At 50.0% G+C, this 26,222-nt stretch overlaps 1 protein-coding gene, 1 long non-coding RNA gene and 1 other non-coding gene across 3 annotated transcripts in view; 1 reads left to right on the forward strand and 2 right to left on the reverse strand.

The window, feature by feature from the left end:
* Nucleotides 1–22,607, reverse strand: part of ZNF274 (zinc finger protein 274) — a 23,754-nt gene extending 1,147 nt beyond the window's left edge. Inside the window, exons 1-7 of the mRNA XM_040253741.1 lie at nt 22,342–22,607; nt 21,503–21,629; nt 20,678–20,770; nt 4,352–4,834; nt 1,588–1,676; nt 577–703; nt 3–190 (exon numbers count right to left, since the gene is read on the reverse strand). Coding sequence (XP_040109675.1) covers nt 3–190; nt 577–703; nt 1,588–1,676; nt 4,352–4,834; nt 20,678–20,770; nt 21,503–21,629; nt 22,342–22,374 — 1,140 coding nt within the window. The 5' untranslated portion in view covers nt 22,375–22,607. The remainder of the gene's footprint in view (nt 1–2; nt 191–576; nt 704–1,587; nt 1,677–4,351; nt 4,835–20,677; nt 20,771–21,502; nt 21,630–22,341) is intronic.
* Nucleotides 9,625–14,044, forward strand: LOC120871855. Its single transcript, XR_005723131.1, has 2 exons — nt 9,625–11,207; nt 12,538–14,044. It is a non-coding gene; the product is annotated as an uncharacterized LOC120871855 (long non-coding RNA).
* Nucleotides 15,418–15,519, reverse strand: LOC120873389. Its single transcript, XR_005723462.1, has one exon. It is a non-coding gene; the product is annotated as a U6 spliceosomal RNA (small nuclear RNA).
* Nucleotides 22,608–26,222: the final 3,615 nt, after the last annotated feature.

Consider the following 26,222-nt stretch of genomic DNA (forward strand, 5'->3'; position numbering starts at 1 on the left):
GCTTGGGTCACCGGCTTCAGCGCCGTGTCCCAGGCCCCCGGAGCCCCGGCCTGCAGAGCCTCTCCGGAGGTGGAGGGCCGGGCGCCGCCGGCCGGGGACCCCCCCTCCTCCTTCAGGGCGCGGGCCGGCCCCTCCTCAGCCGGCCCGGGCTGCGGTGCTAACTGCTTGCCGTCCAGGGTCGTCTCCCACCCTGCAAGAAACCCAGACGGGGGGACCGCGTGGAGAGAAAGCGCTGAAACGGGCTGACGGTACGACCTAAGCAGAGATCCAGAAGCTTCCTCCCGCCCCACGTGCAGCCACGCAGGCTGGGGAGGGAGTCGGAAGCACTGAAGCAGCAGAGCTCGGCAGAAGGCTGAGCGTCTGCGCTCTCATATCCCCTTGGGGTTTGGACAGCAAATCAGTCCTTCACTGGACCCGAGGCTGCCCCTCTAGGTCTACAGCGTCAGCTAAAGGCCTGGAGGCTGCAGGGGAGTCTTGAAGGCACCCAGAGGCCTTGCGCTGGGCCCAGAGCGGGTATAAGCCTGGAATTACAGCCTCCGGGGCATGCCAGTCCTGGGGACGGTGGCGGGGCCTTACCCACAGACACCAGGTGTCCGAAGGTCTCCAGCATCACGTCGTGGTAGTCAGTCCGCTGCGTTGGGTCCAGCAGCCCCCACTCCTCCGTGCTGAAGTCCACAGCCACGTCCAGGAAGGTCACCGGATCCTGCAACGTCACACACCTGTCTCAGCAGGAAGGTCAGAGTCCTCGGTAGGTACAGAAGAGAGGCTGGCACTCCCCAGCTTCGGGGGTTTACTGGGAAACACTGCCTGGGGCCCGTAAGAGGTCCAGTGTGTGCTGATGAAACCGGAGTCTGGGGCCCAGACTGGAGTTCCTTCACAAGGACTACAAGTGCCACAAACTGCTTCCTCTTTCCCCGTGACTTCCCACAGGGGACAGTGACGGTGTGTCTGTGGCCCTCGGGGTGCCTCGGGGTGGGGCAGCAGACCAGCTGCAGTATGGTCAGTCCTTTCGAGATGCCGACCAGGACTCTGGGACTAAGAGGGCTTCCACTGCCCTATGTCTGGGGAGCACTCTGCCCACAATGGGCAGAGCCTGCTTGAGAAGCAAGAGGCTGGAGCCCCTGAATACAGCCATACCTGCCTGTACGAAGCCTGAAGCCGGCCTCAGACCACTCGTTACACGAGACCACTTCTGTGCTCAAGCCAGGTGTCAGCCCTGACCAAGGCCATATACACACCGTCGGTGGCCACTTTCTGGGCCTCAACAGTCAGTAAAACAGGACCAGTCCTATTTTGTCTACACCCTGGCTCTGGTTATTTTGAAGCAAATACCAGCTTTGTTTTAGCACCCAAGTCTGTGTTTCCAGAGAATGAAGTCTCTTGTTTTAACTGAGATCCAGCAGTCATCTGCATGCCAGGGCTCAAGGCTGCCTGCCTCTCACTTGGCCCTTCTTCCTCTGCCGTCCAGATTTCCTGACTCTGGGTCACTGTGCCCCATCGTGGTCTCCAGTGACACTATGGACCCTGGAGGGCAGGCCTGCCGGGAAGTCAGGAGCAGAGAAGGAAAGTGCCACACTCCCCACTCACCTCAGGCAGTGCCTTCGCGGGCCAGGTGGCTGTGTCCTTCTGCTGAGCTGCGGGAGGGAGAGCGCCAGGGGGGCCCTGGGTGGGCAGCGCTGGGAAGAGACGTCAGCACAGGGTTAGCAGGGCAAGGCAGCCCACCTCTGGCTCTGGGACTCCCGGGGCTGGCACACACCCGCAGCTCATCCCATCAGTGCCCCCTCTGACCTGTGCCCAAACCCCACATTTGTGGCCACAGGGCACCGGCGTCCCTCCTGCTGGCCCCTCTCCCTGCCTCTCCGAGGACTGTTCTGGAGCCAGGCCCTCCACTGAGGCAGCCGAGTCGCCGCCACACCACCTCAGCAGCTGGGCTCACACCTTCTCCTCAAACAGAGACCCGCTGCTAGCCTCCGAGTCCTCCCTCCTGCCCTCCCCCTCCCCACGGAGGGTGGGAGTTTCTCTGGCTGCAGGACCAGCCTCCTTCCCTCAAACACATCTTGCTGCAGTTTTACCAAGTTACTTCCACCGTAGAAAACAGCTGGGCCCAGCTCTGTGATGCTCTGACGTGACTCTCCCCGATGTGTCCCCACACGGCCCTTAGGCTTGTATGATGACGACGCTCCCCGCCGCCCCCCACCATCAGGAGGACACGTGATATGACCCAGGCTGGGCCGCCAGGCTGTCGCTTCCTCCCGGCCAAAATGACGGCATCAGGGACAAACCCCCAGCCCCCAGCCAGCCAGTGAGAGCCAAAGAGGCAACTGCTGGAACGTATGGGAAAGAGAAATCCCATGCTGGGAGCCCCTGCGTGGAAACAGTGTGCATTTGGGTGCAGCTACCAGAGGAATGATATAGCAGAGGACAAGCTCGGAAGACCTCTAGACGCTGGCTCTAGCCATGCGCGAACCTGAATCACTCCGGAAATTCTCAGTAAATTGTAGTTCTGCCTTGAACCACTCCGTGCAAGGGTTCATAGTGGTCACACCCGAGTTCAACAGATACGCTGACCAAAAATGCAGGGTTCCTTGGAAAGCCTATTCCATCGTCCTCTGTAGTACTAATTGGTTTCGTTCGCCCCCGTGGTGTGACATGGACCCGCTGACTCTCATCTTGGGAGCTTGACAACCGTCTTCCCGGCGCCTGTATCGGCTCCCTGGTGTAAGAAGTTGCCATGACAGCAGCTCAAAATAGCACAAGTTGGCTGCGTCACAGTCTTGGAGGTCAGAAGTTTGACCCAAACTCAAGGGGCTGAAATCGAAGTGCTCCCGGGGCTGTATTCCTTCTGGAGACTCAGGGAGAATGTAGTCCTTGCTCCTTCCAGTTCCCGGAGGCTCGCTGCTCGCGACACTTTCCTGGCAGCACCCCTGCTTCAGCGGTCACATCTACTCCGACTCTGACCCTCCTGCCTGTCTTCATAAGGGGCCTCGCCACGACCCTGGGTCCTTCCAAATAGTCCAGGCTAACCTGTCCATCTCTAGATCCTTAACGTCACCACACATGTGAAGTCCCTTGTCCCTTTCGCCATGTGAGGTTCAAGGGGTTCCAGTGTGGATATCTTTGGGACCCTCAGCCTGCTGGCCACAGCACCCCAGACTCGGTGCACACGAAGAGGCGGCTCCTGCGGCTGCCAGCCCCGCTCTCTGCCCACACCTGCTTCCCCAGGAAGCCCTGTTCTCTGGACGCCACTCTCCAGGCTCAGATTCCCTCCTCCTCAAGCATCAGAGTCGATCAGTCAATCATTCACTCACCCAAGAAGCACCTTTCAAGTCCTGGCCAGGGACATAGAAGATGGAGGCTCCATAGGACTCAGCCTAACGAAAACCAAGTCCCATCGAGGCCGGGTCCCCAGTACACCCCACACTGCACCATCTCCCTGGCCCACCGCTGCTGTCACCACTCCAGCCCACTGCTGTCAGAGTTCATTTGTCAGACTCCCATCTTTCGTGCTAGGTTGGAGGCTGGTTGACCTCACGAGTCCATGAGTCCTGTCTGTCTCGGTCATCAGCTTATTCACAGCCCCCCGTGGGTGCCCTGTTAGAAGCCCTGCCAGAAATACATATACACACACCTGTGTGACGGAAATGGATGCAGCAGGGATCCCAGAAGGGTAAAAATGGAGCACGTTGTCTGCCGGCCTCCGTCAGACATGTGTGGAGGGCTCACTGAAGAAGGCAGTGCCAGGGTGGGAGGGAGGTTCTGGAGGGAGGGACGCATGCCACTTACGGCTGATTTACACCGTTCTATAGCAGAAACTAACACAAGTATCTTCCACTTTTAAAAAAAGGGACGCAGTGCCCGGCCCCACCCAAGAGTTTCAGCAGCTTTGAGGTAGGGCCTGAGGCCTTCCACTTCCACAAACAGGTCCAAGGATGAGGCCGTTCTCAAAATTCTTTGATCTAGTGGTAGTGACAGGTATGTCAGCAAGGAAACATCTAAAGTAGGAGTCCCCAGTCCCTGGGTTGCAGACAGGTACCAGCCCAAGGACTGTTAGGAACCAGGCCACGTGGCAGGAGGTGAGTGGCAGGTGAGACAGCAAAGCTCCATTGGCTGATCCCCACGCCCTCCACGTCTGTCTATGGAAAAACTGTCTTTCACAACATTCCTTGGTGCCAAAAAGGTTGGGGACTGATGATCTAAAACTCTGATTCCCCAAATGGGGCTGGGGAAGGGGAGCAAGCGGATGCCCTTGCCGTAGACGGAGTGGGCACCACCCTTCTGCCACCCGTCAGGAAGCCTGGGTTCCTGACGCCCCCCAGGAAGAGCCGTCTTTCCAGCCTCCCACGGAACCCACCTTCCCCCTCGGAGATCCAGGTCGCGTCCTCCACCAGGGCCGCCGCCTGCCGGCCGTCCACCGGCCGCTGCGACTCCACCCACTGCCGCAGCTTCTCGGGCAGCGCGCGCAGGAACTGCTCCAGCACCAGCAGCTCCAGCATCTGCTCCTTAGAGTGCGCCTCGGGCCGCAGCCAGGCCCGGCAGAGCTCCCGGAGCCGGGCCAGCGCCTCGCGGGGCCCAGCCGCCTCCTCAAAGTGGAACCCCCGGAACCTCTGCCGAGCCATCTCGGGGTCAGCCATAGGCCTGTCCAGATGTTGAGGGGGCTCCCTGAGAACCTCTGGGCTCAGGGCCTCATCTTCAGCATACAGGGCCCGGATCTGGGCATTCCGGGGAACAGCCACCTCCTGGTTCAGGGTGAGGACTTCCACCACCTCGATCTTCGTCAGGGGATTCCCGGCAGGAAAAGGATCCCGCTGAGGTTCCAGCTGAGCCTCAGGACACTCTGAAAGTTGAAAACAGAGCAAGACAGACGGGCAAAAAAACACATGAGAAGTTTCGCAATGTTTTTAGCCACCAGGAAAATACAAGTCAAAAACCACTGTGAAATATTACTTCCCAGTCTCTAGGATGGCGATTATCAAGGATGGGTAACAGCTGCTGGTGAGGATGTGGAAGACCCAGAACTCTTGCACACTGGTAGTAGGAATGCAGAATGCTACACTGCTTTGCAAGTCTGGTAGCTACTCAACAAGTTACACATACAGTTACATCATGGTACATGGGTTTCAATCCAAAAGAATTAAAAACACATGTCAACACAAAAACTTGTACAAGAATGTTCACAGCAGCATTATTCATAATTGCCAAAAAAGGAAAACAACGTAAACGTCCATCAAATGATAAACGAATAAACAAAATAAGATCTATCCATACAATACATTTGTCTTTGGCAATAAAAAGGAATGATGTTTTGATACATACCACAGCATGAATGAACCTTGACAACATTATGCTAAGTGAAAGAAACCAGACACAAAAGGCCACATATGTATGGTTCTATTTATATGAAATGTCCAAAATTGACAAATATAGAGAGACAGAGAGTAGAGTGGTTTCCAGGAGATAGAGTTGAGGGGGTTGGGGGGCGACGGCTTCTTTATGATATAGAAACTATTTTGAAATGAGATCATACTGATGGTTGCACAACCTTGTGAATATAATAGAAACCACTGAACTTTACTTTCAAAGAGTGAACTTTATGATATATAAATTATATCTCAACACAGAATAACAACAACAAAAAAAAACCCCAAGAGACAACAAGAACCATGTTGCTATATATGCCTGCAGCCATGAGGTGAACTGACCTGATCCCACCTCCATGGGGGCCAAGAATGAAAATATCTGGGAAAGGCAGGGATGCTGGGTCCTGGGATAGAGTCCAGAGAGCATCTGCTAAACAGAACTCCAGGATGGCCTTGAAATGCTAAGGAACACACACAAGGAAACAGGAAGCAAGAAAGTTCTCCACGACTCCAAGAAGAAGTGCTAGTTCTGAACGACTTAAAGATTCAAAAATAAATTTAAAAGGGTAAAATTATGACTTACTTTCAATTTGACTTGTTTCATAAAGACAGAAATTGCATGGCTGACATCAGAAGCAAACCTGTACTTTCACCGCTGCTATTGTAAGTACTATAAGTGGTTAAGGACAGCTCTACTTGGAAAGGAATTTAGAGCATGAACTCAAAGCCTAACAATGGATGCCTAGGAACTTTACCAGACGAATCTGCTTATATCAGGGAGCCATCCAGAGATGAAGACACAACTTCTGTGATACCCAGAGAATGGACACACAGACAAAGGCCTGCCAAAATGAAAGTGAAAGTGAAGTCACTCAGTCATGTCTGACTCTTTGGGACCCCATGGACTGAAGCCTGCCAGCCTCCTCCATCCACAGATTTTCCAGGCAAGAATACTGGAGTGGGTTGCCATTTCCTTCTCCAGGGGATCTTCCAGGCCCAGTGATCAAACCTGGGTCTCTGGCAAGAGCCACCAGGCTCAGCGGTAAAGAGTCCGAGTCCACCTGCCAATGCAAGAGACATGCGATCCATCCCTGATCCAGGACGACCCCACAGGCTGTGGAGCAACTAAGCCTCTGTGTCACAGACAATCAGCCTGTGCCCTAGAGCCAAGCAGCCACAACTACTGAGCCCATGTCCTACAGCTACAGCTCCACAATGAGAAGCCCGAGCTCCGCAACAGAGAGTAGACCCAATTCTTCGCCCCTAAAGAAGGGCCAGAGCAGCAACAGCAAAATAAAAGTATTACCAAAAAAAAAAAAAAAAAAGCTGGCTGAGGGGCCCAGTGGACAAAGCATTTACCTCAACTGGACTCATCAGCACAACCGTTCCAGCCAAGTCGGTAGGCGGAGAGGCCCCAGCAGCGCGGCTCCTGTTCCAGCCTAGAGACAGATTTTGGCCGAATGGAGCCCACGCTGAACCTCTGATCTGCCTCAGAACAGCTGTACCAGCGCCTACCCCACTTGCTATACCTCAGTGCGGCCCAGGCTTCCCGAGATCCCCACCAGGCAACTGATCTGAGTACACAGAGAGTTCACAATGGACGCCTAGGAACTTTACCATAGTAATCTACTTATGAGCAGGGAGCCAGCCAGAGATGAAGACAGGACTTCTGTGATACCCACAGAATGAGTACACAGATCGAGGAAGGCCAGGGAAAGACAACAGAGCTCCGAACTACAGCTTCTGCGGCAACAAGCCCAGCTCTCAGGACTTGGTTGATAACTTCCAGTTTTTCTCTCTGACCCCCAAGCCAGTAATCTCCAATCAGAACCTTCTCTTTTTTTTCACCATGATCTTCCCCCTCCCAATCTGCTTTACTTTCAGCTCAGCTAGTAAAGAATCTGCCAGCAATGCAGGAGACCCCGATTCAACTCCTAGGTCAGGAATATCCCCTGAAGAAGGGATAGGCTACCCACTCCAGTGTTCTTGGGCTTCCCTGGGGGCTCAGCTGGTAAAGAATCGGCCTGCAATGCGGGAGACCTGGGTTAGGAAGATTCCCCTGGAGAAAGGAAAGGCTGCTGCTGCTGCTGCTGCTAAGTCGCTTCAGTCGTGTCTGACTCTGTGCGACCCCATAGACGGCAGCCCACCAGGCTCCCCCATCCCTGAGATTTTCCAGGCAAGAACACTGGAGTGGGTTGCCATTCCTTCTCCAATGCATGAAAGTGAAAAGTGAAAGTGAAGTCGCTCAGTCATGTCCGACTCTTAGCGATCCCACGGACTGCAGCCTACCAGGCTCCTCTGTCCATGGGATTTTCCAGGCAAGAGTACTGGAGTGGGGTGCCGTTGCCTTCTCCGAACGAAAGGCTACCCACTCCAGTATTCTGACCTAGAGATTTCCATGGACTGTGTAGTCCACAGGGTGGCAAAGAGCCAGACACGACTGAGCGACTTTCACTTCACTTCACTTCAAACACAAAGGCTGGTGGCCGACCTCCCTGCTAGGTTCGACTCCTGAGTAGCAGCCTCCAGATGTCCTCTTTTGAGCGGACACTCACTTCCTGAGCAATGTGGTAAATGATGGAGTAAAACCGGAAGACACAGAGTACTCAAACACAGGCCAAGAAAGCTGCGGAAGATCGCCGGGTGGGCGTTATGGAATCAGTACATTGGCTTGAGGGGGACTGTGACACCACTGGAATGCTCCTGTCACACGCAGTAAAAAGTAGAACAGGAAATTACTGTCAAAAACGGCTTCCCTACCGAGTTTATGCTTAACCTCTCTTATCCAAAACTGTACTCCCTTTCTTGTCGCCTCTGACTTCAATTCCGCACTAACTGAACATCAATCAACCAGTGCCAGACAACCAAAACTGCTGTGATCGATAGCATCGTGCTTTAATACAAACTGAAGCTGTCTGTCCAGGGCGAGATGAGCTAACAGATCCTGGAGCCATGGATCACCTGGCCAGAGACGTCATAAGTCACCTCAAACTGTGCGACGCTATGGAGCCTACCAGGCTCCTCTGTCCATGCGGGTTCTCCAGGCAAGAATACTGGAGTGGGTTGCCAAAAAACAGGATTAAGAAATGTCAAAAAACGATGATTAACCCCAGTCTCTCCAATCTTTCCCTTTAAAACACTCCTAGGATTTGTCTCCATAAAACAGTTAGAACTGGACAGGGAACAACAGACTGGTTCCAAACAGGAAAAGCAGTGCGTCAAGGCTGTATATTGTCACCCTGCTTATTTCACTTCTATGCAGAGTACATCATGAGAAACGCTGGGCTGGAAGAAACACAAGCTGGAATCAAGATTGCCGGGAGAAATATCAATAACCTCAGATATGCAGATGACACCACCCTTAGGGCAGAAAGTGAAGAGGAACTAAAAAGCCTCTTGATGAAAGTGAAAGAGGAGAGTGAAAAAGTTGGGTTAAAGCTCATGGGAAATAGATGGGGAAACAGTAGAAACAGTGTCAGACTTTATTTTTGCGGGCTCCAAAATCACTGCAGATGGTGACTGCAGCCATGAAATTAAAAGACGCTTACTCCTTGGAAGAAAAGTTATGACCAACCTAGATAGCATATTCAAAAGCAGCGACATTACTTTGCCGACTAAGGTCCGTCTAGTCAAGGCTATGGTTTTTCCTGTGGTCATGTATGGATGTGAGAGTTGGACTGTGAAGAAGGCTGAGCGCCGAAGAATTGATGCTTTTGAACTGTGGTGTTGGAGAAGACTCTTGAGAGTCCCTTGGACTGCAAGGAGATCCAACCAGTCCATTATGAAGATCAGCCCTGGGATTTCTTTGGAAGGAATGATGCTGAAGCTGAAACTCCAGTACTTTGGCCACCTCATGCGAAGAGTTGACTCATTAGAAAAGACTCTGATGCTGGGAGGGATTGGGGGCAGGAGGCGAAGGGGACGACCGAGGATGAGATGGCTGGATGCCATCACTGACTTGATGGACGTGAGTCTGAGTGAACTCTGGGTGTTGGTGATGGACAGGGAGGCCTGGCGTGCTGCGATTCATGGGGTCGCAAAGAGTCAGACATGACTGAGCGACTGAACTGAACTGAACTGAATAAACCTTTACTTTGCTGCCAACTCCCGCTGTTGGAGTTTGGCTTTCTACGCCTGGCGCACTCGAGGTCAGTTATATTACTGTGGAGTAACTGCAGCGGCTTAAAAAAAAAAAATCTGAAAGCGAGTAGGAGTAGCGGCTGCTTGTTCGCGGTCTCCGTGCTTTCCCTTGCAGTCCGTGGCCGCGTAGGTCGCCGCGCACTTAGCTACGGCGGCTGCGGAGCTGGTTTTGGCAGAGCCCGTGGCCACACCAGACGACAGTGTACGAAGTGCGCCTGGCCCCTCCTCCCAAGGGTGAAGCGTTTGGACGCCTACGCTCCCTTCACAGCCGCACCGGCTCCTCTCCAAGTTGTAGGAGCTCAGCACCGCGACTTCCGGCCTGGACGGAAATGCGTCACGCTCCCGCCGCACTACAACTCCCAGGAGCCCCCAAGTCGAGGGACTTCCGGCGCCGCCATATTGAGGCTTTGGGGGTCCTCTGAGGCCTTTGGCAGGATTGCGGCTGACTCGCCTCCCACCTCCTCCTCTCGCGTTCCCTTTCCCGGCCTCCCTGGGTCAGTGCGGCGGAGCCTCCATCCACACCTTCCCGAGCTGCAAGTCTGTCTCGTTGGGTGACGCTGGGTGTCGGGAGCGCGGCCACTTTCCTCGAGAGTAACGAGCACCTGCGTTCCCGATCCATTTTCCTCCCCGGCCCCTACACGCTTTCCCTGTCTCCTTAGGGCTTTTTTGTCTTCCTTTCTCCGAATTTTCCGATTACACACCTCCACTCGGCAGCGGCCTCCGCGGACCTCACGGGTTTTGCCCATTGCTGGCGCGTGATCCGACGAGTCAGCTCGGGGTCAGAAGCCGCCCCGTGCCAGCTGGGGCCGCCCATCCAGACTCGCCTTGGGCGCTCCAGGGCTGAAAACCAGCTCCTGCGCCACGCTGTCACCTCATGGCCGCTGCCCGGTCACTCCTTTCCTACTTTTAAAGGACTTTTTCCTTGATGAAAATTATGACAGACATTTGACCTTCCATTTCCAAAGCCTTCCCCCAGCTGCCTCTCAAACAAGGCTTGGAGTTAGTTTCATGTGGATGCTTGCCTGCCTTAGTTCATGCCTGCGTTATCTCGAGCATTTATTTAGTTCCGTTCCTGTTCCTCAGGATTTCTGGAGGCTTATTCCCGCCTCGAGGAACGTGAGTTTGAGTAAGCTCTGGGAGTTGGTGATGGACAGGGAAGCCTGGGGTGCTGTAGTCCATGGGGTCGCAAAGAGTCGGACCCGGCTGAACGGAACTGATTCCCACCTCCCCGCCCAGTTATTCTTGACTTGAAAAGAGCTTTTTCTTCCAATTACAGTCTTAAGGCTTGGAATTTCTCTCTGAGGATAACAAGGTGAGGCTCCCTAGGGGCTCCGTGCTGGGCCACCAGCACCATTTTGAGCAATAATCATGCCTTAATTCTCCAGATTGCTTAATAGCTTTTTAAGTTAAGAAATTTCCGTGTTTTATTCCTTGGTTAATCAGAGGAATTTTTATTCAGTGCTTTCTCCCTTAAAAACAAGTGTTTGGTTTTTTTCTATCCTACTTCATTCCCTCTAACCCCACCGCTTCTTTAATCTGGATCATATATTTACTTCCTCCTTATCGTTGTGGGCACCAGGGTGTTTTCCTTTTTTGCTGAGTCCAGTGTACCCGCCCTCTCCCTGCTGTAGCAACCCTTCAGGTGGACACTGGTTACACAGTTATCCTAAACACCTACTGGATGCTATGCAGCACCTGAAATGGCCGTGGGTAAGTGTCACTCCAGGCACCTCAGTCCTCTGTCTCATCTCAGGAACAACTCCCCAATCCCTCTAAAGGTAACCCTCCGTGCTGTCTGTATTGGCCCCACTTGACAGCAAATGAAAGCTCTGTGTACTAGCTAGCAAGCCTGAACCTCGATCCACACTTCACGCAGGCGGGGCTGACTAACCTACCCATCTGCCTTGGGAGCTGCATAAAATGATTTCTCAGCCACAAATCCCAAGTGCTGGCTTTCAACCCACCAGCTGAAAAACCCCAGGGGTGGAGGGTGGGGTAGGATTGGGGGAATTTAGTCCCCCCACCTGCAATTCCTTATCTAGCTAGGGGGCTATTTTAGAAATTCACTGAGCCTTTGGGCAAGGGGCTTAATCCTTCTGGGCCTCAGTTTCCCCACCCTAAGTGAATAGGGACCTCCAGGCACGTACTGAGTTGTAAAGGCTGATGGGAGCTGTTTTCTTCTCTCATGCTCTCTCTGCTACCTTCAGGTAAGCTGTCTCTCTCACAGTGCCCAGTTTTCTAGTGAAAGCTTTGCTACCAGACCACAAAAATAATAGTAACTAATTACAATGTCCTTCTACCAGCTTGTTGGGGGGGCAGGGGCAGCTCTCCTCATTCTTGTTGCACCCTCCCTTTGTCTAGGATGCCCTCAGCTCACCCTGTCTCATCCTTTCCCCGTTTCTTACTCCTCAGCTCTGGACATCTTGCTACATCACCTTCTAAACGTGTCTCCCCTCACTGGCCTGCTGAGGCTGCTAACTGGGTCTCACGCATTGGAAACTCCTAAGCCAAGCCCAGAGGAGGATGTGCCAAAGCTGTTGATGATCACACCGTCAGTAACAGCAGCCACCATTTCATGAAGCCCTCCAAGGACCTGCCTGGGCTTTTAAAACGCCACAGCCCCATTAAGCAAGTGACCAGCTTTTACACAGATGCACGCTGGGAGAGGCCGAGAATCTGCGGAAGGGAGCCCCTGGGATCCAAACCCTGTCTTTGATGCCTTTCATGCCACTTCACAGAGCTACAGTCTGTTCCTCAAATGCGCCTAAGAGGGTCTCATCCAGAAGTCACTGCGCTGGCTGCCTGCCTGCCAGGTGATGTCTTTCCTAACATCTCTGCTTCTCCTTCCACATCCAGCTCTCAGGTCAGAAGTCATCTCGGAGCCATCTTCCCACCCAGTTCTAAACTAGTATTGCCCACCCGTGCTTCTCCACTCCTGTATCTTCCCCATATATATACTCTATTGTTTCATTTTTCTTCATACCATTGATTGCCTTCTTTAAGTATCTGGCTCATTAATTTCTCTCTCCACCCTCTCTAGAATAGCACTGCTCAGTGGAACATTCTTTGGTAAAGGGAATATTCCAGATCTGCACTGTCCAACATAGTAGCCATTAGCTGCAAGTGACCAGTGAACATTTGAAAGGCCAGCACAATTGAGGAACTGAACTGGTAAGTTTGTTTTAGTAGGTTTACATTTACTCATCAACACAGGCTAGTAGCTTCTCTGGAATGAGTGTAAGCCCAGTGAGAGGGGGCCTTTCCACCCTGTTTATCATGGTGACCCTTCCCTATAACAGCACTTGGCATTTTGGCAGGTGTTCAAGCAGTATTTGTTGATACAGCACAGCTTCTAAGTGCTTTGATGAACAGTGCACCAAGACATTTGGGCCTTTCAAAGGCTTATGCTTGCCCATATTTCAAATTTCAGGAAATCTCACTGGCACTGAAATTGTGTCCATCTGTAAGTTATGGGAAGATAGCTGCTGCTGCCAAGTTCCCATCTTTCACTTGGGAGCCTAAGCACGTCATGGGGTAAGAGGACCCTGGTTTAAACCCCCACCTGCTTCTTCCCAGACAAGCCAGGTCAGGGACTTGCCTTCATGCTCCCACAGCATGAATGAGGATGTGGAGTTTCTCTGGGGCTGCTAGCTGGAATAATTATAGGACTTAAGAAAGCGACTTCATGCACTTCTAGCCTTTTAACCCCTCAAAAGAAGTCAGTGTTTTTACATACTTAAGTCTTACATGGCCCTCTAACAACCTTCTCCAAACAGAGCCTGCTCATTCCTTACCAATTTATTCTTAGGTTCCGTTTCAAAAAAGTATCCATAACAAAGTCTTTCCTCTATGTTGAAGTGGTTATTCCTGCTTTAAGCCACAGGTAGTAAGTTTCTGTATTTTATACTCTGTTGCAGCTGCTCAACTCTTATAACTATTTCAGAGGATAAATTTTTTTTTAAAACACATTATCTAAAAATAGATAAAACAGTTGTTCGTTATTACAAGCTACAGATATTTTCTCCTTTTCAATATTTTTCTCATTTTGTGCTTTAGTGAGAACAATACTATGTATAGGTTGCAGAAAGAACCTGTTAACAAAGCACTTAGTGTTCTGTCATTGAGTAGCTCATGTTCTTTGGAAACCTATCTTTTAATAGGAAGCTAGAAAATATTTACTGCCTGGGTTAATACAGAGACGCAACTAATTATTTACTTTGTTCTTAAGAAAAAGTTGGTTTTAACATTTCTCTTGGGCCAACTTTACACTTTTCCAGAAATCTTTCCATCTTATTGTTTGTTCATTCCTGTACTTAACAAATACTTCCTGAGCACCTGGGCTGTGTCAGGAGCTGGTGGCGCAGCAGGAAGGTGACAGTCTTCCATTTTATGAGCATAGTTACTGGCAGGACCTCTAAGAGCGGGAGGTCACCCTCCCACCCAATTTCCTTCTCCGGAGACAATCACATCCTATAGTTTCTCTGTTCTCCCAATGGTAACAATTGGTATATTAATACCTGGTGTATGTTTGCATGTATATTTTTAAAAGAAAAAACAAAGACATTGGTATCCTATATGTCTGTACATCTTGATATACGTTAAGGTGGGCTTCCCTGGTGGCTCAGATGGTGAATCTGCCTGCAATGCAGGAGACCCAGGTTTGATCCCTGGGTTGGCAAGATCCCCTGTTGAAAGGAATGGCTACCTGCTCCAGTATTCTTGGCTGGAGAATTCCATGGACAGAGGAGCCTGGCAGGCTACAGTCCATGGGTTGCAGAGTCGGACAGGACTGAGTGACTAACACTTTCACTTCACACGTTCACGTTAAACATAGATAGGTATCTATGTTACAGGTATGTATTTTTAAGAAACACAAATATCTCATGGTGATTGTTTCACACCAATACATAAAGCTGGCTTATTCTTCATTCTTTGGCCATACCACATGGCAAGGGGATCTTAGTTCCGCACCCAGGGACTGAACCCACACCTCTTGCAGTGGAAGAGCTGAGTCTTAACCACTGGACCACCAGGGAAGTCCCGAGCAGGCTTATTCTTTGACAGTTGTTTAAAACACTATAATGGGAACACGTATTGTTGAATATCTGCGTAGTTTCCTTTCTCTGTATAGGTTTTTAACTTGCCATTTATTTACCCTTATCTATCCAGAAAATGGGCTCTTATTCTCTTCTTCATTTCTGACTTACTACTGCTTTTATTTTTCCTCAGGACTCTTAGAAGTTTTTTTTCTCCTCAAAAAAGGCTTGAGTCCAATGCTTAGTTCATTTACTTTCCTTCTTTTTCAGTTAATAGTTAAAGCACTTCAGGTCTCGAAATTACTCCAGAGACTGTACCTAGACGCTAGGGAAAGTGGTCCTCAGATAATAGGATTAAGGTTACATGGGTCCTAGAGACCAAATGGATGGTAACAGAGAACATGAAGTATTCTTGAATTAAGACTGCACGGTATGTGACCACACCCTGATAGGCTGGATTCCTGCCAAAACGTGTTTGATAGCCATTCAAGGTTATAGACTTTTGACCTTGACCCCAGGAGTGCAACCATTTCAAAGTTCTTTGTAGCACTATTTTAAGATTTCTTTTATCATCCTCTTGGAGCCTGGCCTAGTCTTCAGACTTTCCTGTTTGAAGATTTCCTCATCTCTTGTAATTTTTCCAACTGTTTATTCACTCAACAGTTTCCTAAGCTGTAACGTCAGTTATTTCCTAGCAACTGGGGACATGCGAAGGAGACTGAAATAAGGATGCCTGGCTCACTCATGCTACTTAACATTTGTTCTAGGTGTTCAGATAGATAATAGAACCCAGACTGGAGAAACAGAACCTGTTTTACTATATATTCATACAGTTGACCCTTCACATCTGTCTGTACTTCACAATTTTATTGTATTTTTTTTAAAGTAACATGGAGTGCTTCACGAATGGCCTGTTACCCTTGCACAGGGGCCATGCTAATTCTCTCTGTGTTGTTCCAATTTTAGTGTGCATGCTGCCGAAGCAAGCGCTGGACTGCACCGTTTTCTGTAAGGGACTTGAGCATCTAGGTTTTGGTATCTGTAGGAGTCCTAAAAGAATCCCCCGTGGATATCAAGGGACAGTCCTAATGGGATCAAGGTTTCAGAGTGTGTCTTTCCTATGACAATCGGGTGTAAAAACAGAATGAGCCATTTCATTTCTGTTATTCAGGGTGGGTCTCTTCAGTCTGTTTCTCTGTTCTGTCAAACAAGGGGAGAGCTAAGATGAACGATCTGCCTGCCCAGATTACATTGAGAATCTGCCCTCATATGAGTCCTCTGATGCTGAGCACAGTGAGGACTCCTACTGGAGGGCTTCTGGTCAGTGGGCTCAGTGACTCCTCACGCCTAACATTGATTACAGTCTCAGACACCCTTCAATATCTACTTCTATGATCTTGAAAACAGCTGTTTATGAAACCTCTCCACAGCAACCATTTCCCCATGATTTCAGAGTTCTCAGATACAATGATTTGATGTAAGAACTTTTCCAAACGGAATACAACTGGAATTTTTTGTCTAGTATGAATCCTCTCAAATCAGGCTATAAGCATTTCCTGCTATGATTCCTGGGATTTCTTCCATTTGAGTTCTCATATTGAAAAACATGTGATGAAAAGGATTTCCTCCATTTGAGGTTTTTCCATGTGAGTCTCCTCTGTGAGCTGAGCTAAAACTAGGCTCACTAAACATATTTACTCTTGTTCCTAAAAGAATTACCCTTTGTATAAAACAAATGATTTCCTGCGTCCCCCACATGTTGGCTTTATAGCCCATGTGAGTCCTCTCAGGCTACACAAAAAAATCTTAAGATATTTCCTTTATTCCTCCCAACAATCCAATCTTCTTGTACCAGTCTTTTTTTCCTACTAATGTCTATGCTAATCTGAGTTGCCACCTTCCTATTTGCAGGGCTCCTCTGCTTAAATTCTTGACAGAGCAAAAACAATGTAACTGTCCTGCAGGCTTTCCTACCATCATGACCTTCAAAATAGTGTCTTTATTCCATTGCACTGTCCCTAATGTTTGATCTACATAGATTATGTCTCAAGATATTCCACCCAAGCCACACATACAGTAGGTAATACTTTCTTGAAAGAACATTGAGAAGGCTTAAGATGTGAGCGCCATCAAATATTTCTCCACACTTATCTTGACAGCATCTTTTCAAACTAGTGCCTTCTTGAAGACTAATTCCATGTCTTAAGCATTTACCCAGGTTCCTTTCTACTTCGGCCACTGTCTGTGCTGCCACTTTTGCTGTCACGGAGAGCTAAGACACATGCACACTGGGCTGTCTTCCTGAGGCCTAGCTTTTGTTCAGTTCGTCCTCTGCCCCGAGGAGAGGCACAGCTGCATTAGTGCTGGCAGAAAGGGACCACGGAAGGAGATGGCTGTCTACCAGTGAGCAGGCCCTGCCAGACACCCAAGACTTCCGTGTTTCCAGGCTCTGCCTGGGCCTCACACAGGGGCGTGCCACTGGCTTCAAGGACCTTTACTTGGGTGTTTCTCAGTTGCCTCCTATTCATACTCCATTAATAGAACCAGTCAGGACATGGTACAGTTGCAAAAACGTGAATTTAGGTGGAAGCTATTAGGTAGTTCTTTGTACAGTTCTTCCGTTTGCTTAAAATTATTTCAACATAAAAATAAAAGCCAAAGAAAACCTATTTCCACCCTTCAAAAGTCTTGGCCTTTACCAGACTTCCATGTCACTGACCAATGCCGAAAATTCCAGAGTAGTAATACCTCTGTTTTGAGTTCAGTCGCTCAGTTGTGTCCGACTGCGACCCCATCGACTGTAGCGCGCCAAGCTTCCCTGTCCATCACCAATTCCTGGAGCTTACTCAGACTCATGTCCATTGAATCGGTGATGCCATCCAACCATCTCATCTCTGTTACTGTATTTTAAAAATGAGATACTGATACATTTTAAAAGTGTGCATGAAAAATGCATATAAATACATACATTACAAAGAATAGTCACAAGAAATCCCCTGAAGCCTTCACCTGTGAGCAGTTCTTTGCAGCTTCCTTTCCTGTGCCCTCCTGGTCAGTTACTCAAGCGGCCCCATTGGACCCATCTCACAAGGAGAGGAGCCAGCTTCTCCCAGCCCTGCTGCTGTTCTCTTGGGGACAGATATTAACCACCTCTCCCCTATGTACTACTACCGCAGTCCCCCGCCTGCTCACATCTGTGCCCTTCTGTCCTCAGCGGTAAAAAGCACAGCACACACCTACTCAAGGAAGATGAAACGCTCCTGACAAGGGAGGCCCCAAACTTAACTTGCCTATCAGTACACCTCAGTTACTTCCTTCCAGACTTTCCATTCCCAGAATGTGCCACCCTTGCCCCATTCTCAGGGTAACCCCCACTGGCGTTTCTGCACCAGGAAACGAAGCTCTTCACCTCTGTTCTTGCCCATCTGCTGACTTTCTGTTCTATAGGCATTGGCTTAAAGTCTTGGCCCTGCAGTGCCCCCTGACCCCGCCTCTAGAGTAACTGCCTGTTGCTCCCTGCTTTACACCATGTTCTTTTTCTTCTCTGTCCATACCACTAGTTAACTGGCGTTGACCCAGTCACGTCTGTGTAGCGTGTTGGTAGAAGGTGCTCCTCTGTTAGATGGAGGAGTCTACAATCACAGGGATCACACTCTACCAAGTACATACTTTCTCTTTTTTATATTGCATGGGACACAAGGGGCCTTCTACAGATATTTCTGAGGTCAAGGGGAGACAGTGGAGGAAAAAGCGTCACATAAAGGACTCTTTGGAACGCAGCATGAACATGTTAGGCACCTATCACCCCAGGCCTAGCTTGTAACACAGGATCTTTCGTGCTAGGGCACCACCCCTGAATTTCCCATCCCCTGGGAAGCCAGCTTTTCTGACACGTGCAGAACCATAAGTGCCCAATGCCCCCCCCATGGCAGCTAGATTCAGGAAACTTGCCAGATCATCCAGAGATGCATGGCTAGAAGGTCATCATCACCAAAGATGCAGGCCAGGTACAGATTTCACAGCTGGACACTGAGAAAGTTCCAGGTAGCTCCAGAGCCACTTGCATTAAAGCACAAGAACAAAGCGGGAACACAAGAAGTTCTCCTTACAAAGCCAACACACTCTGATACAGAAGTGTCCAAAAATACCAAACACAAAACCATCCACCTCCCCAATATAATTTATGAACATTGATGCAGAAATCCTAAAAAAGCTCATAGACATCAGGACATTACTACAGGGGCACATCTATAATTATTAACTGTTAACTGTTTCAATCAGAAAATCTCCATCATCACCTTGGAGGGCTTTGGAGGGGGGAAATTTGGGCTCTTACTAATTTTCATTTACTAGAAAGGGTGAGATGACTGTTCGTTTATCCAGATAAAAAGTGATATGAATCAAAGCAAAATCCAGAAACTGTCCCTTTCAAGTCAGAGACCAGATACTTAAAATCATCACATTCTCAGCCCAGTGTTTTGGAAGTAGTAGCTGTGAGGAATATAATTACCTCCTCACCTACCTTGAATGCAAAAAAAGTAAAATAATAATACTTTATACTTGCCAATAATATGACTCTGTACTGAGGAAATTAATGATGACCTAACAAAACTGTTACAAATAAGAATTTAGCAGCAGGATAGGTTCATCTGCAGCAGCTATGCAGGACTGCAAGGGAGGGGTAACCTGAGCAGATAAGATAGCAACTGGAAGGAATGCCCAACCGCAGGTGGAAAGCCTGACCAGCGTGGTGAGGGGAGTGGATCCCTCCTTGTACACCCATGGCAGAACTTGACTGAGACCAGTTCTGATCCAATTTCTGGATGAAGTTAAATGTAATACACATTCTTAACAGCATTTTCTCAATGAATCCTGACAAGCTGATGGTAGGTATTCATCTGGTTGAGAACAGATAATAGGTTTTTTTAATTAAAAAAAAAATAGAGTGCCTACCGTTTATCCAAGATTGTTATAAAGCTACAGCAAGTACAGTGATACAGTGTTTACTAAGATACTGGCAGAGATCAAGGGACCATAAGGGGCCAAGAAGGCCTGCACGCAACAAACGGTGACTGTGAGAGGTGATAAAAATGGTGTTCCGATAACCAGAAAAGGGCACTGAAAAAACTTGTGCCCCACACCAATTACACAGGGAACCCAGGACATGAAACAGCTAAACAAAACCCAAAAGCACCAGAATAAAGTATTTGTACAATCTGCCCATGTATGGCATGAAACCTAGATTAGGAATACAGACAGATCTGAAAGGAAAAAAAATCTGAAATCGTAAACCTTTATGGAGACTAAAGGTAAGGAGATACACACTGGACTGTTATCTGCAGTGTTTTTATCCATAATGTACAGTAGAGTCCCCCCAGCACCACACACAAACGACAAACCAAGAGGGAAAAAAAAGGAAAATAGAAAAACTCACAAAAGCAAAAGTACAAATAATCTATAGACTTAGAAACCAAACTGAATATATCTTTTCCTATCAGATCTGTAAACCTTAAAAACAGGACTATAAGTCACCATCTATTTTACGCAGCTATATGTATTTTAAAAGAACTTAAGACAGCAACGTGTTGCTACCAAATTTTTTCACTTACATCTTGGTTGATTCTACATTCTATTTCTAGAAATGCTATCTACACAAAAAACCCAACTTGATTGTGCAAAAAATTGTATGCAGGGATTTTTTTTTTGCAACCACTTGAATGTCCATCAAGAGAAAAAAAGTCAAAGTCAAAAGTCTACACTGTGTTTGTGAATCAATGATGCAAACCTGTCTCCACTGAGTATGGTCACACCCCCCAAAACATAAACTTACATAAATGTAAACATTAAATCTGGCCAAAGCCACACACCAGTTGCCGGAGATTACAAAAGGATGGGGCAATAGACCGTGAGTGAAGCAGGGTGAGGACACCCCTACTGCCAACCTGGCACCAGCAAGAGGTTCCCATTCAGCCAAGCAGTGCCCCCCTGACTGAAGCCCAGGAAAATGCAGAGCTTGAGTCAGCGTGTTTGCAGCTGCTCCTCACAACACCCCACCAGGGGTTTTCCCCGTCCACCTCCTTTGCTGACACTAGTTCCTGCTAACCAGGACTCCCACACCAGGACTCCCGTGTGCCTGCTTCTCACCTGAAAAGGTGTCTTGAATTCCTCTCTCCACCGACCAGAGCTCTTCCTCTTCCTCTAACTGAGATACCACATCTGGCTTGGAAAGCTGATGTTCTGCCCAAGGGAAAAGAGACAGTGCTTGGGGGTCTGTGTTCGGGAGAAAGTACTTTCCTGCTGTAGCAATTCTGTCCCTGTGTTCTCCCTGGTAGACACGGCTTCTGGTCTAGGGCAGTGTTGCTAACTCCACCCATCCCCTGTGCCAGCTGCTTCCTTTTCTGGATTCTCTCGACCGTAAAGGAGGTAGTGGGACTTGGTTCTGGTCAGTAAAACACTAAGGGAAGTTTGTCTGCTGGGGACTTACTGGCATTTTTCTTTGTAAAGTGTGCCAGCTATAGAAAGAGAACGAATCAGGCCTGCCCTGGCATTACTTTCTGCCTTAAACTTGGATGGACATAATGCTTGGCATCAGTCAGGCACATGCCAACCTGAGGTTGAAAGCTTCACACTAACCATGCAGAGATGGAAGGGGGCAAGGCCTTTGATGATGCGCCTGAGCGGTCCCACACTGACACCACGTTCTGCGATTCTTGTTACAAAAACAGGAAGCATCCATCAGCAGTTGGAAACATCCCCCAGAGGCCCACATCCCTGATACTGAACACCTCTGAGGGGTGGACTTGGTAAAGTTTCCAGAGTTATATGTAAAGTTGCCCTTTCCCTCAGGCTCCAGGGCCTTGATCCTTGAACTCAGATCCCTGCAGACTGAGCAAAGCAGACACACACTTCAAAGGCACCACATTCGGGCTGCAAAGCACAAATCTTTATTGACACAGAGGCCATCCTTACCCACTGAGACCAGGTTCCTGTAGTTCTCCAGCATCACCTCCCTGTACAGGGACTTCTGTTCGAGGTCCAGCTTTCCCCACTCATCTGGGGTAAAACCCAAGGCCACATCTTCAAAGGTCACTGGTTCCTAAAACCCACAGGTGCCTGTTCAGCCAGGGCCTGCTGTCACCCATGCTGACAGGAGAAGGAGGAGGGTGACTGAGCGCATGTAGGCACAGTTAGCAAGGTGACTCGAGCATTCCAGATAGAGTTCCTGAATTTGAAAAGCAAACCCACGCTTGATCCCATCAGGTCACAGCGAGTAGGGCAACGCATGAGGCCGGAAACCAGTGTTCATTCTCTGAAAACCTTTCCGCTTCTTACTAACCTGAGGGCTCCAACAGTGATACCAGGTGTATCCTTTCTCCTACGGAATTCCGTGAGCTAAATCACACTTCAGCCTTGAGCCTCCATCCACTGGCTATTCCGCTGCTACTTCCTTCACCTATCAGGGATTCATCCCCATCTCTCTTTTCACCCAGTGACTAAGCTTTAATTCTAAAGTACTACTGAACCCTAAGTGAAGCCTGATTCCTGTTTACACGGCTTTCCCCGTTCCGTTTAAAAGATAAATTAGAATCCCCCGCGATTTGTCCTCTATTCTATTTGCTCCCTTGGAAAGCTAAGCAGCTTGCTATCCCTCTGCCCACTAGGGTCTCCTCCTCCAGTCCCCCATCCCTTACCTAGATGCTAGGGGACCTGGGGGTATCCCAGGGAACGCGTGTGCCTGCGTTACCCCTCCACCCCCGCTCCCAAATCCAGCGGTAGACTCTGAAACTTATCAAGAAACCTCTACTCACACGGAACCAATCCGTCGGAAGCCCGGAGGCCATAACTTCCTCTTCCTCGACGAGTCCCGTGGGAGTAGGCAGTCCTAAGAAGGTCGAATTTGGGAGGTGGGAAGGGGCGTGAGGGTTAGACCAAGGCCCCCGACCCCTCGGCCCAATCAACAGGAAATGACAGGTCTAACTCCAACCTCGGAAAATGCTCTAAAAAGTCGTCTCCACCTGTTCTCGAACAGCCAGAGGGGCAATTTCCCAACCTCCTCACCCAAACGGAGTCGGCCCCTTACCCCGCTCGCAAGCGCCCGGATGGGGTCGGCCCGCCTCGCGCCCCTATGGGCCCCGAGTCCCCGATTCTCACTGCCCTAACGGCCCCACGGCGGAAGGACGGCAGACGAGGCTGGCTCTGGGCTCCTGCGATTGAAAGGTTGGGGCCGCAACTGGGCGCTCCCCGCGGAGCAGCCCTGGAACACAGCCCCCGACGGGCGCAGGTTTCGCGCCACACTCACCCTGCGCGCGCGCGCCGTACAATGGCGCCTGTCACCCCCGGCTAACTGCGTCAGTGCGTCCACTTGGACTACAACTCCCAGAGCCCCCCGCGGCGCGGCGCACCCCACGTTGTGGGCGGCGGACATCTTGGCGGCCAACTCCGGCGGTAGGCGAAGCCCGGGGCGCGGAAAGAGCGCCCTTGGTGATCCCGCCGGACAGGAGGAGGCCTTCGAGGGGCCAGTCGGGCCGCTGGTGGGTCCCAGCACCTGCATGGGCGGCAACGCAGGCTGAGAGGGAGCCTCGCCAAGCCTCGAGGGCTGCAACGCGCGGGACGAACGGGAAATGGAGAAAGGGAAGGCGTGGGAGGGGCAGGGCCGGGAGTGCTGAGGGCGGGGCGAGCTTCTCGCACCGAACGCAGAGAGAGGCGGGGCGGGCCGGAAGTGCCCCGAGGCCGCGGTAGAGTTGGTCCCCTGGGCTCAGCAGTCGAGAAGTGGCCTGCAGTGCAAAGGACACCGGAGGAGGCAATGGGCCCCCGCTCCAGTGCTCTTGCCTGGAGAATCCCATGGCTGGAGGAGCCTGGGGGGCTGCAGTCCACCGGGTCGCGAAGAGTCGGACACGACTGAGCGACTTCACTTTCACTTTTCGCTTTCAGGCACTGGAGAAGGACGTGGCAGCCCACCCCAGCGTTCTTGCCCGGAGAATCCCAGGGACGGGAGCCTGGTGGGCTGCCGTCTATGGGGTCACACAGAGTCGGACACGACGGACGTGACCTAGCAGCAGCAGCAGCAGCAAAAGACACAGAATACGCGGGTTCGATCCCTCGGTCGGCAAAATCGCCTGGAGCGGGAAACGGCAGCTCACGCCAGTATCCTTGCCTGAAAAATTCCACGGGCAGAGGAGCCTGATGGACTTCAGGCCAAAGGTTCCCATACAGTTGAGCACAAAGTCCTGCCGAGTTTTGGGGAAGAGGATACTAAGTGTGTATTCACGTCTAAGGGAGAGGAAAAGGGGTCGGGTTGGGACGGTGGCACGTGTTCTGAAGGCGGGACTGAAATCCTCCCCAGCTCCTGGGAGGAAAAGAGGTAAGGGCCTGCTGTGAACTGTGCGGGTGTGAAAGTGTTAGTCGTTCGTCGTGTCCAGCTCTTTGCGACCCCATGGACGGTAGGACGGTAGCCCGCCAGGCTCCTCTGTCCATGGGATTTCCCAGGGAAGAATCCCGGAGTGGGTTGCCATTCCCTTCTCCAGGGGATCATCCCGACCCAGAGATGGAATCTGGGTAGATTCTTTATGGTTTGAGCCAGCAGGGAAATGTGCAGAAGGTGAGGTTAGATGTCCTCCAGGCCCAGGGAGGAGAACGGGGTCAGGACTAACGATCCACTCAAGTTGTGAGGAGAAGGGCAGAGCAAGTGGAACCAAGGCAGGAGAGTGGAGGGAGGGTTGTCCACTGGTAAGTCAGAGCTGGACGGAAGTTAAAGCGGTGAAAGTAGATTTTGTTCAATAAACTTGCAACGGGGGAAGGGGGAGACTCCAGTGTAGAACAGCTCAGTTCTGAATACAGCTAGAGGAAGTGGCGATTTATGGCCTGGGAGTAAGGGGAGAGGTACCAGTAGATAGAAAATTAGAAGGAGACGTCGTGTCTGGGGGATTCTAGCTGGACAAAGCTAATAGACTGTTTTAAGGAAGGCAGGCCAGGGTGGTGATGTGTCACCTGGGAGAGAGAGTAGGGCTGAGGAATTTGATCAGATAGCGAGAGTAGGGGAGTCTTCATAAGCTGACTTAGAATTCTTGCTCAAATGGGATTCTGTGAGGAAGTACAGGTATGGGCCTTGCTGGGGAGAAGGTTCAGAGTCACCTTGCTAACTGGCTAAGCAGAGAATCAGGGAGGGGAGTGGTGTGGGCTGGACAGGAAGGCTCCTCTGCCCTGGGTCCTCATCTGTGAACCAGGTGCCCATGTCTAGGAAATGGAAGGAGTCTGTCCCTGCCCAGGACCTGGTGTGTGCCCCTCTTCCTTGAGCCCAGTCCACTGTCATCTTTCTTTGGAGCCCAGGACAAAATAGTCTCATGGCTTCCTCCAAGTCCAGTATCTGGTGTCCTTCCATCTTCCTGAGGTTCCAGGGCCCAGACTCTGATGTCCTCTCTCCTCCTCGGTGCTTGGGACTCTCCTACTGAGACCCAGGGCCCAGTGCACCCTCTCGCCACTTCCTAGCAGGTTTCAGTAGCCTTATGCCTCTGTGTGAGTCATCCTGTCCACTGCATGCTATGCTTATTCCAGCAGTCGTACGTTTCTGTGGCCTCTGCGGAGACTGTTCACGTGTGGGCTGCACGTGGTTCATCTTACTGCAGTTAAGACGGTGTGTCTGCTGACTTGTGCATGTTGGCACTGAGTCACTAACCATGCATTTCCCTGAATTGTTCTTGGCTGTTATAGCTAAAACAGCATCCCCATTCATTAAATAATTCAAGCCTCTTTCTCATATTTTCACTTAAAAAAAATGGTGTTCTATAGCCATGGGTAGTAGGACAAGGCACTTAGGCATATTGTTTTCTTCTGGTTATGACTAGGGATCCTTCTAGTAGTTTACTGTCAATTTGATGGAGGTTTTAACATCTTAAGGAAACAGGCCTTCTTGGAAGTTCTTTTAGTTCTTTCTGTTTGTATACTATAGAGTAAAAACATGATTTTAGGTTAAAAGGTGATCTTAAGTATATTATTTAAGATTGATTCATGAAACTCACTTTAGTACAACTTTTAATAATAAATTGCATGTTCTTTTTCCCATTTAGCAAATTAAGAATGCTATTTAATTTGCTGTAACTTGATTACATTAAAAAACATTTCTGGGGGGGGGTTTCCTGGTGGTTCAGTGGTTAAGAATCTGCCTGCCAATGCAGGGGACGCAGGTGTGGTCCCTGCTCCAGGAAGATCCCAGGTGCCGCCGGGGAGCTGAGCCCATGTGCCACACGACTGAAGCCTCCTTGCCTAGCGCCTGTGCTCCGGGAGAGAAGACACTGCGGTGAGAAGCCGACTCATTGCAGCTGGAGAGAGCCCGTGCACAGCAGCAGAGCCCCAGCGCAGCCGAAGACGAATAAGTAAATAAACATGTTTGGATGAATGTTAACTGTTATGTACGTAAAATGTCAAAAATGTTAACGCATCCTACCTAGATGTCCATCAGCAGACGAATGGATAAGAAAGCTGTGGTACGTATACACAATGGAGTATTACTCAGTTATTAAAAGGAACGCATTTGAATCAGTTCTAATGAGGTGGATGAAACAGGAGCCTATTATACAGAGTGAAGTAAGTCAGAAAGAAAAAACCAATATTAATGCATACGTATGGAATTTAGAAAGATGGTAACGATGACCCTATATGCGAGACAGTGAAAGAGACACGGGTGTAAAGAGCA

The sequence above is a fragment of the Oryx dammah genome, unplaced genomic scaffold, assembly GCF_014754425.2.
Source record: "Oryx dammah isolate SB20612 unplaced genomic scaffold, SCBI_Odam_1.1 HiC_scaffold_13, whole genome shotgun sequence".
Taxonomy (NCBI): domain Eukaryota; kingdom Metazoa; phylum Chordata; class Mammalia; order Artiodactyla; family Bovidae; genus Oryx; species Oryx dammah.